The 15138-nt window shown below is 37.6% G+C and overlaps 1 protein-coding gene and 1 long non-coding RNA gene across 5 annotated transcripts in view; one reads left to right on the top strand and one right to left on the bottom strand.

Moving 5' to 3' along the window:
- LOC139967838 (uncharacterized) overlaps positions 1–13306 on the top strand; it is a 26317-nt gene extending 13011 nt beyond the window's left edge. The window contains exons 2-3 of the long non-coding RNA XR_011793159.1: positions 8744–8905; positions 9096–13306. This is a non-coding gene — a long non-coding RNA (uncharacterized lncRNA). The remainder of the gene's footprint in view (positions 1–8743; positions 8906–9095) is intronic.
- LOC139967837 (poly(U)-binding-splicing factor PUF60-like) overlaps positions 12810–15138 on the bottom strand; it is a 20919-nt gene continuing 18590 nt past the window's right edge. For all 4 annotated transcript variants that reach the window (XM_071971963.1, XM_071971965.1, XM_071971964.1 and 1 more), the window contains one exon: positions 12810–14667. In XM_071971963.1, the coding sequence (XP_071828064.1) occupies positions 14558–14667 (110 nt within the window). In that variant the 3' untranslated portion in view covers positions 12810–14557. The remainder of the gene's footprint in view (positions 14668–15138) is intronic.

Here is a 15138-nt window from a genome sequence, read left to right as displayed (position 1 = left end):
CGGTAACACTTATTAGAAGTACAAAGGTGAAGTGAGTTTATATTATACACCTATTCACGCCGAGCAATTTATGACGTACCGAAAAGGCATATTGAGTGTACTATATCGCCGGGGACTTGGACGCCTCCCATTCAGGCGCGTAGCCAGGAATTTGCCAAGGGAGGGGCGAAACTGTAGATTCGGCATTGCAAACTATCTAAGCGTAGGGCCACCATGGTTGGCGCGAAGCGTACAAGAAAATTTTGGCTGAAAATGCCTCCCAGATCGCTGGAAATGGCACTTCCCAGGCCTTGTAAGTTGCATCTTAGCATTTTCTCTTTTGAAAATACTAGCGATATCATTAAAACATTTTTAATTTTTTTTTAAAAAACATATGCTCAAGGGGGGGGGGGGCGGCTGCCCACTTCGCCCACCCTTGGCTAGGCACCTGCTCCCATTAAACTTGTTTCAATAATTCTACTATTGTCACGACGGTGTCGACGTACGACACGAAATCGAGTCAACAATTAATAGAAACAAAATTTGCTCTCAAAAATGTTAACTGCCCAACTCACTACAATTTGTGTCTCGTTCTTATACACTCTAAAAAACAACCTGGTGAAAATTCCCTGGTTAACAATTTGCTGACATTAGGTCTATCCTGGATATTGTCTACGTTAGTTAACATATTCCGGGTTAATCCACTGCGGTATACCTGATGAATTAACCATAGGCGTACGGGACCATTTCAGTTTGGGGGGCAGAACTTTTTGTGCCCGAAAGTTCCCGTGACACTATCTAAGCGGAGCGCCACTATCGGTTGGCGCGTAGCGTACAAGAAAATTTTTGGCAAACAATGCCTCTCAGATTGCCGGAAACGGCACTTCTGAGGCCTTGCAAGTTGCATCTAAACATTCTTTATTTTATAATCTCACGTTTTAGAAATTTACACTTCCCCAAAAATTTGGTAAATTAGAAGAAGAAAAACAGGTAACATCACTTTGAAGGGAAAAATGGGACAGTATATTTTTTAAGCTCCTATTTAGTTACCTTATTTATTATTTTAACATAGTACTCAGGTATACCTCCAGGAAAACATACATTGTTCAACGACACGTAGGCGGGATAATGTCGCTGTGTCGGGTGAGACTGCAATTTGTCTCAGAAAAAAAGTATAAAATATAACAAAGAATATGATAAACCTGCACCCCCCCCCCCATCCATGAAAAAGAAAATGTTTCTTATTAACACTCATGTTGGGGATGTCCAGGTCAAGGGCGGCGGAAGCACTTTTAATCTGGGGGGGGGGGGCACCGACATCAATTCAAAGGGCACTATGCAGAAATTCGATTGGACTGATGCAGCCTTATATTTAGTACCCTTTATAACTCTTATTGCATTATCATATTTGTGTATACACATCACTCCATCAACGCCCCCCCCCCCCCCAAAGGAAAATATGCATAATAGCACTGCAATATCCAATTCGCAAATTGGGAAACCAAGAACAATTTTTCTTTTGAGACAAAATGAGGTGAAATCATGCTAGTTGCTAATGTAGGAATCTTCCGAATTAAAGTTTTTTTTCTTGTTAATATCTTAACAAATTTTTTCCATTCAAAATGCTTTGAGTTTGCCCCACAGAAATTCATTAAAAGTCACGGGCTTAGCCAGGATTTGCAACGTTGTATGCACGACTATCTGAGCGGAGCGCCACCATCGTTTGGCGCGGAGCGTACTAGAAAATTTTTGGTTTAACAAACCCCTCAGATGGCCGGAAACGGCCCTTCCCGAGTGTTCATTCTGGTTCCCTGGCCTCTTGCTAACTTGAGGCACCTCAGGCACGTGCCCCATGTGCCCCCCGGTTCCGCCACCCTTTGTCCAGGTAAACAATTGACTAGTTAGAAAAAAATTGATCGAGCAAAAGCGTGGGAGCCCAGATGAACTGCGCTTACGGTGGTGTTACACGGAAATATTCGGGCATCATGATGCTAAATAAAGAAAATCATAGAATTGTCGGGCAAAAATTTGAAAAAGATTCGGGCAAGCTACTGCATATATATATTCATATTTCATATATATTCAATGTATGTGTGGCTAAATGTGTAAGACTGCATTGACTCCTTACATAAGTGCTCATTCTGGACACTCAAAAAGTAAACTTCAGAAATAAGAGATCTGCCAAGCAAGATGATATACCAAATTGGAATTGGTCTAAAGTCCGAGTGCAGAAAACTGGACTCGAATACTATAAACGTGTGGGTATTACACATTTCTTTGTGGGTATACTGTACGGGTGGGATCTACATTAAATACGTGTTTGTTGCCACATTGTTCAGTTCAGTGGTGTTGTTATTGTTTGTTGTGTAGGGCAATCAATCTTGTAAAGCTTTATACAACAGACACATCCCTACCTGTGATTCATTGATTAACGGTAAACTGTAACCGTAGGTGCTTTTTTGTTTTTTAAATTATGTGTTGCAACTTACCAGGTAGAAACAATTAAACACAAGAACACTGTGATACAACAAATTTGAACACATTGTTAGTAACAGATGATGAAGCCGCAAATGAAAGTATGAGTTCATGTATAAGAATTCAAAATAATAACAATTTTGGAAGCTAGGAAAGTTTTAAAGAAAATGGTTACACATCTCTAAAAGAGTAATGGCGTTCCGTTATAACAATTCCTCATTCATATAAACACTTAATAGACATGCCGTTTTACCTGCAACTTTAAACCAGGGAGTTGAAAAAAAAATATTCATCTGTTTGCACAAATCGTAGATATAACCCTCAGTGTCAACGTGTAAATTGTGTAAACAAGAGTACAACGACACAGGATTCGGTATTTGAGCAGGTTTCCAATTACATGTTTTCGTACTTTTTGGAATAATATCGTTCTTTCTTTCTTTAAAAAAAAACGCAACTTCTCAAAAGAACCAACATTTCTTCCAATCCTTTGTATATTGAATTTGTTTCAAAACAAATAAATGATAACAATCAACCGGAAAGTAGAAGGTTAAAAACACTCCCCGGCGTTACAAAGAAGTTTCATGCTGAAAGCAGTCAATGATGCGTTTCCAAATTTCCTGTGATTTGTTTTGCTAATAGTCCTTACCATTGTCTGCAAACATTTTTGCATTTATCGTGCTCAATTTACACAACGTATTTTGTTTAAATAACTTATTTATATAGCGCATTATACCGACGGTCTCAATGCAACTAATTGTAACGTTGCTGTCCATAGGCGTACGAGGCGGGGGGGGGGGCAGGGGGCAGATTGCCCCCCCCCAAATTTTTTTTCCAGAAGACAAGAAATTCGGGCAAAAGTCCTGAAAAATTCGGGCAGCCTAAGAGGAGAAAAAAAATATATATATATATATATATATATATATTTTTTCTCCTCTTAGGCTGCCCGAATTTTTCAGGACTTTTGCCCGAATTTCTTGTCCTCTGGAAATTGGGGGGGGGCAGTCTGCCCCCTGCCCCCCCCCCGCCTCGTACGCCTATGGAATTAACTGAATTAACATATTACAATCCTCGCGTCTGATTGGTTTGTTGGTCGCGACTCGAGACGTTCGAACTGGCGGCTTCCTGCGAACGACAATCGCAAGCCAACTATACCTTAATCTAAACTGGTCAACAATCAGTGCTTTGGGGTAAGGGGAAAGGGGGGGGTGGGAGAGGTCTACGGTGTGTCAAACTTTAACAGGTTTTGGCCGAAATGTGTCAGTTAATTAGGCTAACCCTGTCCATGGAATGATATAGGTATTGTCTAAGCCCAGTCACATGTAAGTTTTATCCACATAAGAAATGTAAATATGAAACACCACATAACTAGGCCACAGCCTTGCCTTACAATATCGAACAGACATGAATATGAGTTCAAGGGCGTAGGAACCGGGGGGCTGGGGGGCGCCAGCCCCCAGTGAAAAATATGGGGGGCGGAAGTATCAATTCGCCCCCCCCCCCGGCTCCGCGAGTCAGAAAACCCCTTTTTCATTTCCAAATGTGAAAAAAATCTCATTTGGAGCACCAAATTGCATCTATAAGGCCAGGTGAAAATGCAAAATTATTTACAAAATGGATTGGGTGTTGAAGTGTGCTATATTGCACCAAATTGCATCTGAGGCCACCTGGAAATGCAAAAAAATTCCAAAGGGGGAGGGGACACCCCTCCCCTTAGACCCCTCCCCTAGGCCGGCCATCAGTCTTCAGCCCCCCACTCAAAAGTACCTTCCTACGCCACTGTATGAGTTGTTGGATTATTATGTCTCATGCTGTTCTAACACTAAGATTTCACTTCCCGGAAGTAGGTTTTGGAGCACTGGTAAGTTAGGCAGACTATATTTCCATTTTAGGCACAGCAGGTAATAAAATTGGTGTAAATCTCAATAGACTGAACTGCTCATAGCAGGGACTCCTTATGGCACTGAATTTTTTCTGAACATTCAAAAAGGGACACATTTACAGTTTTTCATTGGAGATGTCACAGCCCTATTGTACCGAGGAATGTTTATAAACTGGTAAGTACGCCCCAAACAGCGTGCCACCATCTTTAAAAAATTAACTTTCCTTTGCTTGCAAGTGAAGTTTTCTCTTGTCGCTACAAAATGCAGGTCTACAGTAATGAAACGTGATACCTTCTTATCTTTAGCTGGACCTGAGATGTCCATCGCTTCATTGTTTATACACTGTGATGTGGGTATTGACCGCAGCTGTATGTACTGACTGTACACTAGTGTCTAATTACCGACGGTAGCAAGCTCTGTGTGTGTTTCAGGGATCGATGGTGGTGTCTAACACTTCTGTTACACCTCATTCGAAACTAGGTCAGATCATGGAGCTATAAACAGATAGCTCCATGGTCAGATTACCGGCATTAGACGTTTCTTTTTGCGCGAGTCTTCACACCCTTTAAACATGGTACAAAACTCAAATAAAGACTTTTGGAGTTAATTTTGTTTTACTTTTAAAATAATTTATAACATATGTGACCAGCTGCTGTTAGGTGCAGAAATAATAACTCTTTTCTGCTGTTAGCCTATGTGTCATTTTGTTTTGGCAGAAATATACGATTTTTCCCAAGAGGAGCTAACAGCCATGACAGAGTCAGTATATGAAACACAACCTTGAGCCTTCCAATACCGTTGCAAACAACATGAAAATAATGCTGACTGCAGTTAACCGAGCCAACATTTTTACTTAGCCCTAGGATGGTAATTAAGCACTGTTCAATGTAATGCAACTGAACACGTAGAAGTAAAATATCTCCATACCAAAATACTGATATGCTATTAACTACAGAAGATTTGCTTTTCAAATTTATAAGCTATTTTCATATAAAAATGGCAACAAGTGAACATGCTCTTTAGTTGAGGTGTGTCAAATGTGATCTGTTTCTGTGACTGAAATGGTTGCAAGGAAATAGAAGTGACCTAGCTGATGCGGCTGGATCTGTATTGTAATTAGAGTCCAGGTTTAACGTCAATCGGGCTTATGGAAAGCCATTTTAACATTTAATCGGGAATTTTAGATATCTCAAATTGTTTCTTATTTCAGATATCTGAAACTGAATTCGAGATATCTTAAATAGATTTCGAGATATCTGAAATTGAATTCGAGATATCTTAAATAGATTTCGAGATATCTGAAATTCTAATTCAGATATCTGAAATTGAAATCGAGATATCTGAAATTGAATTCGAGATATCTGAAATTGAATTCGAGATATCTGAAATTGAATTCGAGATATCTAAAATAGATTTTGAGATATCTGAAATTCTAATTCAGATATCTGAAATTCAATTCGAGATATCTGAAATTGATTTCGAGATATCCGAAATTGAATTCGAGATATCTGAAATTCTATTTCAGATATCTGAAATTGAATTCGAGATATCTGAAATTGAATTCGAGATATCTGAAATTGAATTCAAGATATCTGCAATTCTAATTCGAGATATCTGAAATTGAATTCGAGATATCTGCAATTGAATTCGAGATATCTGCAATTGAATATGTAAATTTCCGATTAAATGTTAAAATGGCACGTATGGAAAGCCATTTTAACATTAAATCGGGAAATTTCAGATATCTGTAATTGAATTCGAGATATCTGAAATTGAATTCGAGATATCTGAAAACGAATTCGAGATATCTGAAATTTTATTTCAGATATCTGAAATTGAATTCAAGATATCTGAAACTGAATTCGAGATATCCAAAATTCTATTTCAGATATCTGAAATTCCATGGTATTTCGAGATATCTGAAATTGATTTTAAGATACTGCAATTATTTGTATATATCTTAAATAAATTGGAGATATCTGTAATTTAATTTGAGATATCTGAAATTATTTCGAGATATCTGAAATTCCTTATTAAATGTTAAAACGGCTTTCCATTCGGGCTTATGGAAAGCCATTTTAACATTTAATCGGGAATTTCAGATATCTTAAATTGTTTCTTATTTTAGATATCTAAAATTCTTTTTCAGATATCTAAAATTGAATTCGAGATATCTGAAATTTTATTTCAGATATCTGAAATTTTATTTCAGATATCTGAAATTGACATCGAGATATCTAAAAATAGTTTTCGAGATATCTGAAATTCTAATTCAGATATCTGAATTGAATTCGAGATATCTGAAATTGAATTCGAGATATCCGAAATTGAATTCGAGATATCTGAAATTCTATTTCAGATATCTGAAATTGAATTCGAGATATCTGAAATTGAATTCGAGATATCTGAAATTGAATTCAAGATATCTGCAAATCTAATTCGAGATATCTGAAATTGAATTCGAGATATCTGCAATTGAATTCCAGATATCTGAAATACATATGCAGAAAATCCCGATTAAATGTTAAAATGGCACGTATGGAAAGCCATTTTAACATTTAATCGGGAATTTTTAGATATCTGTAATTGAATTCGAGATATCTGTAATTGAATTCGAGATATCTGAAATTGAATTCGAGATATCTGAAAATGAATTCGAGATATCTGAAATTCTAAGTCAGATATCTGAAATTGAATTCGAGATATCTGAAATTGAATTCGAGATATCTGAAATTCTATTTCAGATATCTGAAATTGAACTCGAGATATCTGAAATTGAATTCGAGAAATCTGCAATTGAATTCGAGATATCTCGAATTCAATTTCAGATATCTGAAATTCACTGGTGTTTCGAGATATCTGAAATTGATTTTAAGATATCTGCAATTATTTGTAGATATCTGAAATAAATTGGAGATATCTGTAATTTAATTTGAGATATTTGAAATTATTTCGAGATATCTGAAATTCCTTATTAAATGTTAAAACGGCTTTCCATACGGGCTGACTGGTGCAGACAATAGAGCGGTTATTGTGATCATAGCTATCAGGGACTAAAATTTAACGGTCGTGCGATCGAACACTTCGAACAAAACGGAAAATCCCTAATTGTTGCATTTAAACAACACCCTTTGTGTTCATTGAGAACTATAGATGCAAGAATGCCTGTAGACAATGATAATGGCTATTAGCCAAGCAAATCACAAGCAATTTAGAAACCACCATTGAATATTTTTATTATGAAAATCTCTGTAATGGAATTGTTGTTAACAAAGTACTTCCGGTTGTTTGTTATGATTTATTTGTTTTTAAACAAATTCAATGATATGTGCGAAGGATTGGAAGTTTGGTTCTTTCGAGAAGAAGTTGTGGCTATTTTAAAAGAAAGATATTCATTCAAACAATTGTTATGTTTTCATAGGCCTAGCTGTGAGAGTGTGTACTTGGGATTTGTTCAACCCAAAATGTTGGACGGAAGCAATTTGAAGGTTTTGCTTCCCTGGCTAATTAAAAGTAAGACTACTCACTAAGGGCAAGACTTAATCCTCCGAGAGCGATAGACCTGGCCGATAGACATTGTAGTATTACTTACGCACAACTCTTGCACAGGGCTCCATTTTAAAACTCCCAAGTGTTGGAAAATCGCAGGGCGTTCGTAACTAGAACATAATAGTCCCTGTGTAGTAACTTTTTTAGTAACTTTAATGCACACGATGTGTGCGAACTATCACGCAAGGCAACTACTAACAATCTTTCGGACAACCAAATATGACAGCAAGGTTGTCCGAACTACAAACTTAAAATTTCCTTAAAATTGAGCCCTGGCTATGAGAGTACCTACAGATTCATACAAGTTCATACAAGTTGAGCAACAAAAATAGTTTTGGTACAACAAAGACTTGCTTCATATTGCCTTATATTAAACTACATATCATGCCATCAAGTTAAAAGTTCCACACAAAATTAGTTGCAAGGCTATTGATACCATTTTATGCATGTAGAGGTCAATTTAGGTCACTGGAACCATTGCAGTAACCATATTGTCTTACTTCCACACACTTCCTCCTTTTAAAGTGTTGATTTGTACTGATTTATCTTCGCAAAAGATTGCTCACTTACACTCAGCCAAATGTTGAAGCAAAACTTGATCGAGGCCACTGCTGAAGTCTTCAACTTTATATTAGAGGAATTTTCTTGGGATAGTGACATTCAGTTAAATTAAAGTGCATGTATCTTCTACATTTCAAAACAGAAAAGCCAAATCAGGACACTGTAGGACATGTAATGTACACTATTCTAAGCATATCATACAGTCTATATTGTAGATGACAAGTCTCTGATTTCTAGTTTTATTTCTCCGTAGTATATATGTGAGTCTTACATGTCTTAATTTGTTTCAACTGTTTAAGTAATTACAGATATAGCAAGACTGATTATTTTCAACAAAGGTGTGCGAGAGCTTTCTTATCAGAAATGGATGCTTTGGCACGACAGATAATCACTATGCAGATCATGTGTATTCCGCATGGCCAGAAGTATTGCAGGTGTCTAAGAAAATGGATATTCCAAAGGTGAGTTCATATGCTTCATTCAGTAGCAACATCTTACCATTTTACAATGACTACTGATTACCCTCTACAGTATAAATATTCCTCATCATATGTGATTCCTATATTGCTTTCTCCTTGTCATACAATGTCCAAAACAATGTTATTTTACTGTATCAAATCAACACCAATTTTCACAAATCTTTTCTTGCAGATGAAATTAAGAACTTGGCATTTTCTCTTGTCACTCTATTGTTTTGGGGAAGGTCAACATCGAAGGGTGCATATTACCAGTGGCGGCGGAACCGGGGGGGCTTGGGGGGGCTCAGCCCCCCCAATGAAAAAGTTGAGGGGCAAATGCATGATAAGCCCCCCCAATATTTACCAAGGCTCCGAAACGTGCATCTGCCCATTTTTCAATGCATACTTGTCGATCTGTCCGATGCACACGTATACTATATAGGTGTAATAATTTTAGTAATTGCTGGGGGACCCTGGTCCCTCGGCCCGTCCCCTGGCTATAGACCACATTGTCACCCCAACCGCGTCTTCACACCCCGTGAAAAGTGGAAGCAGTGAGTGTGAGTACCGGTAAGCGTAACACAACTTCGTCTTAGGCCAATGACTTGCCTCATTTCAGCCAGTTCTCCAACATCCCCTTACTTAGTGGCGGAGCGTCCATATATACAGTCAGGGGCGGATTCCCCCCCCCCCCTCCTGACGGACTCAAATGGACTGCTGGCGCCCTTTTCAGCTAGTCACTACTTTTAACTTATTCGCGATTATTGACTATTTTATTGCGCTCTCATATACCTATTGACATTTGTCATATTCTGTTGGTGTAATTTTCCGACAAAATGGCGACGACACCTATTTATTCTCCGTTTATCTGCAAATTAGCAAGGCCCGGAAAGGGTCATTTCCTGCAATCTAGGGAGTAACTTTACTCAAAAAATTTCTGTACGCTCCGCGCCAACCTGTGGTGGCGCTCCGCTTAGATAGTGTCGAAAGCGCCCATACAGACCATTCTTGCCCCCCCCCCCGACCAATTCCCCTAGCTCCGCCACTGCCCTTGCTACACTCAAAAACGTCTTTGCGAGTACACTACGAGTAATAGCTACTCTCTTAAAACACCATCGAATATACAAGTTACAATGTTTTTACAGACTTTTACGTGCAATCTGAGAAATTGCAGGCTTGAGACCCATATTTTAGGGCTAGGTATTCGTAGCATAAAACACTCGGGAAGTGCCGTTTCCGGCCATCTGGGGGTTTGAAAAAACCCAAAATTTTCTTGTACGCTCCGCGCCAACCAATGGTGGCGCTCCGCTTAGATAGTCTCCACACATTAGCCCCCCCAATAATTTTTCCGTTCCGCCGCGCCTGCATATTACTGCATGCACTACTGCAGCCTCCTTGCAATCATTCATAGATGTTAAAAGATGTAAAAGTGTTATTGTTTAGCTTAATGTTTAATTTACATGGAAATGCATTAGCTATATTAGCCCACTGATTATTGGTAAAGTGGAACCAGTTTGGATATGTTAGGAATTAAACAATTAATTTACTGGGGTGTCAGCCAGAAGTGACAGGATTTTGCAAAGCAAAACAAAAAATGGCTAAACTGAAGAGAAATCGCTTTGACAGAGATCTTTCAGTGCTGCTACCTTCATGTACCGTAAAATGACAAATGATAAATAAAAACAATTTGAACCCATACCATACCCTTTGGTTTTTGAAGTAATAAATACTATTGACTTATTTTGCTCCAAGCGACAATCGTGTACTGCACCTTTACACCTTTGTCCTTCGCCTATTATGAAAGTTTATGAACACAGGCTGTGTATACGTAAGTCTCCATTTTCTTGTTCGTCGGAAAAGATCCGAGTAAAACCACTGTGATCCTTTATTGGCTGCCAGCACAGCCTGTAACTGCACTTGCTATAAAATACAGGCTAATGCAATTTATTCCTTTTCTACAACCGGAACTGATGAAAAACGGTTTTCAAAATATTTGGTACAAACTATAGTAGACTGCAAGAAAACGATTAAAATCCTCTTTTTCATCCTAATTTTAATACTTTAATTGTTTCATTCCTTTTCTGGATTGGTACAATCATGCCAAAATACCTGGAGGAGGTGAAAATTGAGAGAGGCTGCTAAGTTATACAGCTTAGCAGTAGTTGAAGCATATCTCTGGCTTGGACGATGCACATCAGGAATGTGATTGTAACTGTTTATGAGACAAATTTTCATTTCAACCCATCTCTCTGTCCACAATTGAAAAAAAACCCTGCTTCTACAACTTCAATTAAACTTGGACAGAGATGACCTGTGATGAAGAGACATAACTAGGTGTTCATGAATTATAGGTGCGAGGTCATTAGTGGTCAGTTTAGTTGATTCTTTGGAAATGCTTCTTCGTCCACGGACAGACATGTGGATCTATGCAAACGTGATCATAATTATTGGCAGGTATGATGATGGTCATTCAGGGTCAGAGTTTCAGAAATTTCTTGTTAATGGACACTTCGTTCTATTCTTTAACTGTTAGTTCAAAATCTTTTCAAAGTAATCTTCCTTGTGATTATTATAAGCCACAATAACCACTTTGTATTCGAGTTTAAATAGTTGGCACAAGGATGTGACGTCAAAGAAGGAGCTTATGAATAAACCATTAATGGTAACGTTGGTTACCTCATTATGGTCTTGCAGAGCCTTACTTGGATTTAATAGTTAATGGTTACAGATGGTCCAGTTGGTTTGCCAGTGCGAAGTGGTAAAATATATTGGTAATTAAATTAGGAATATAAATTAATTACCAATAATTAAATAATTAAACTAAAAAAATAAATTTGGTAATAGGTCATCCTTATCAACAACAATGTGAACATAGATCTGTTAACACCTTCCTATCTAGTTCAAAGAAAAGTAGCTACTGCTACAGGGGCTGGCTTTTGTCGTAACATAAAGATAATTGTGAAAGAGGCTTTGTTCAACTTTTTTAGGAGACAGGTAAAGGGTCCATTTGCCTTAGTACAATCATAGCACTTGACCTAGAATTAAGTCAACTTTTGTTCAATTCTTGTTCCGTAGCAAAAACTGTTCAAGTGATTTTGTTTCCTTGTGCAAAAGTGCTTAACGTCTTGGTATTCCCTGTTATAATTCACAGTTGACGTCGAGCAATCAGAGCTTCGGCATGTGACGAGGGTAATGTGAAACATGTCCTCAAAACTTTGACTTCAGTATCGCATTTCTTATAGAAATTCTTGGTATAAATATTTGAGGAATTAATTTAACAATTTTGCAAATGTCCATTTACTCAAAATTCAAAAGTAAGGAGACACAAATAAACTTTCAGTAACATTAATAATGTTGTTTTATAATTTGTTTTGCCTTTCCATAGTTTGAATGCATTGCAACTTTAATCGAGGATAAGGTGGTTTACCCAATAGTATTAATAAGGAGAGTGGTGATTTAAACAGGAATGAGGTTGAAAATTCTGTAATATTAACCAGGATAGTAGTCACATCAACCCTGAAATGTTGGTCAGTTTAACCAGGAAGGAGGTGGAATACCCATTGATATTAACCAGCATAGTGGTAAATCTAACCAGGAAATTTAACCAGGAATCCTGGTTATTTCTACCAGGATTTTGTTAAATCTCATTCACCAGGAAACCTGGTGAAAACAACCAGGATATGTAGGGTTGCATATCAACGCAGCTCCTGGTGAAAATTTCAACAGTTCCTGGTGAATTTTGACCAGCTGGTTTTTAGAGTGTACATATAAGTCCATTTCAAGTATTCTTTCCCACTCAGTTAAGTCGATTCATCAGTCTCCTCCATTATTTAATTAATTACCGAGAGAGCCACACTGTTTGGTTAACAAACAATACAATACAAAACAATACAAAGAGAGAACAAAATAAAAGTAGAATGTTTGCAAATCTTTACAATGTGTATTTACACACTATGTACATAAACGTACAAAACTTCCGGAGGTGAATATGGTTCCACAAGACAACAAGGTAAAGTGTTATCCACATGCATGAACTCCCATACTTTTATATGGATGACTCAATCCATGAAGTACTTTCAAAAAAACATTATCTTCAAATGCTAGTTAAAATTTTTGTATGTTAAGTATAACTTTTATTCAAACAATTATATAGAGATACCTATAGAAATTAAAACCTTATTCTGCCCAGTTTCAACTTTTTCATGTTCTTGGTATGATAACATGACACCAAACACCAGATAACTGTTGGGCAATTTTTTGGGGGGGTGTAGGGGGGGTCATTCTGTCTTGTCAACACAACTTAAAGTTTACACTAAATTGGTAAATCCTGAACGAATTGAAGCATTCGAGTCTAATCATCATAATAATTTCATTTCATGAGACCTTTCAAACTTCAGCATAGTCCATTTACAAGGATTTATAATACTATTAACCATCACAGCTAACAGACAACAACAAAAAGGGGAGGGAGGGGATACATAAACACACACAAAATGGGATACAGTAGCAACCAGCAAGAACTTTCAGTTCCACGAAAATAATTTAATTTTAAATAATTTTGAATTAAAATAAATAATACCAGAAGAATGAACCTCCTCATCATAAGTTTTGGAACTTTTATAGATATTTTTTGGAGGAATTTGCAGTAAATGTTACCGTTGAACAGATTAATTTACAACCATCATAGTCTTAATGGAAAAGGACTCTAGCAGATGCAGAAAACGGGACTGAATAATTTACAGAATAATCAAAACCCAAATAAACTCCTGTGTGTTTCTTTTTACACATGCCAGCTAACAATGATTACTCCCCCAGCTTCTCAATTCCCCGCCAATTTCTTGTGACAGTATATTACAGTTTCGGCAGAGTTTTGCCTCCCTACTTCCGTTTGATGAATCAACCCTGATGCTACTATGAACATCAGAGTTGTACCGTGCTAGCTACCTTGATGTTCAAGGAATTCCTTGAAAATAAGGCAAGCAAACTATGATGGTACTTGTTAACCACAGATGTACTTGTTAGAAGCACTCCAACAGCCATAAAACCGTGTCTGTGGTATTTTTTATTGAACTCGGGTTTACGACAGGGCTATTAATATAAATATTTTATGCTAGTGAGCACACTTAGTACTTGAATCTTGAGTGCAACTAAAAAGAAATTCCAAATAAAATTGCTGAGGGATTCCCCTCTCCACTTCCGTTCTCTGCATTTAAAGCAAATATGTTTCAAAAAGCAAAGTATTCCAGAAACAATATGAAATGATAAAAATGATTTGCCAACTGCAACAACTAGCATTTATCCAGACTATGCAAACTAGACAATTAAAATGATACAAGGAATGGGAATGGATTACACAGAACCTTAGGCAGTGTTACCTAACGATTGATTCATCCTCAGAGAAAACCATTGACACTAAGCTGCTGCTCCTTGGTATTTTACATTAAAATGAGCCCACTGAATCAGTGAGATTGATAGCAAGTTGTCAAATACTGACTCAGTATCACTTGGAATAGCTTTTCAATACTGAATCACTGACCGAACATTCCATATCTTCTAAAGAGATTAAGACACTCGTCCGGACAGGCAGGACACTCGTATGGACAGGCAGGACACTTGTCCAGACAGGCAGGACACTCATCGGGACAGGCAGGACACTCATCCCGACAAGTCTCCACTGTCAAACTTTTCCTGGTCGTATGCTGTTGCTTTGACCATCCTTCCTCCAAACCATCTACCGTTGAGGGCATCTGAAGCAGTCTTCGCCTCTGTTGATGAAACAAAAACCAAATCGCAAATGAATCAAGTTTTATGACAAAACACAGCGTTAAACGCTAACATGAATGTTAAGGCATCAGTCACAGTATTTTTGTGAAAGTAACATTATGGGAATTACAGTCAAGTTAATCCCCAGAGGAGTACACTTCAGACAAAAGTTTGAACTATTAGTGCCAAAATGCATACAATGTCAGACCAAGTCTTATTTTATATTTTCAATGAGTTTCAACTTTGGAGTATTATCTTGGAAGTGGTAATGGACTCATTCATTACTAGTAGCTACATGTAAACCAACCTTGGTAATAAGCAGGAACTTAGCTACGGGGTGGGGGGTCTCACCCGCAATAATTGTCTAGAATCTTCAATGGTTGGAAAATAGGTGCTCAAAAACATGACAGTTGAACATTTTTATATCTATGCAACATCTCTTAATCTCATAATTTAAGCTGATTGCACTCTTG

Source organism: Apostichopus japonicus, chromosome 5 (assembly GCF_037975245.1).
Source record: "Apostichopus japonicus isolate 1M-3 chromosome 5, ASM3797524v1, whole genome shotgun sequence".
In the NCBI taxonomy this organism is placed as follows: domain Eukaryota; kingdom Metazoa; phylum Echinodermata; class Holothuroidea; order Aspidochirotida; family Stichopodidae; genus Apostichopus; species Apostichopus japonicus.
This window is presented reverse-complemented; position numbering and strand designations above follow the sequence as displayed.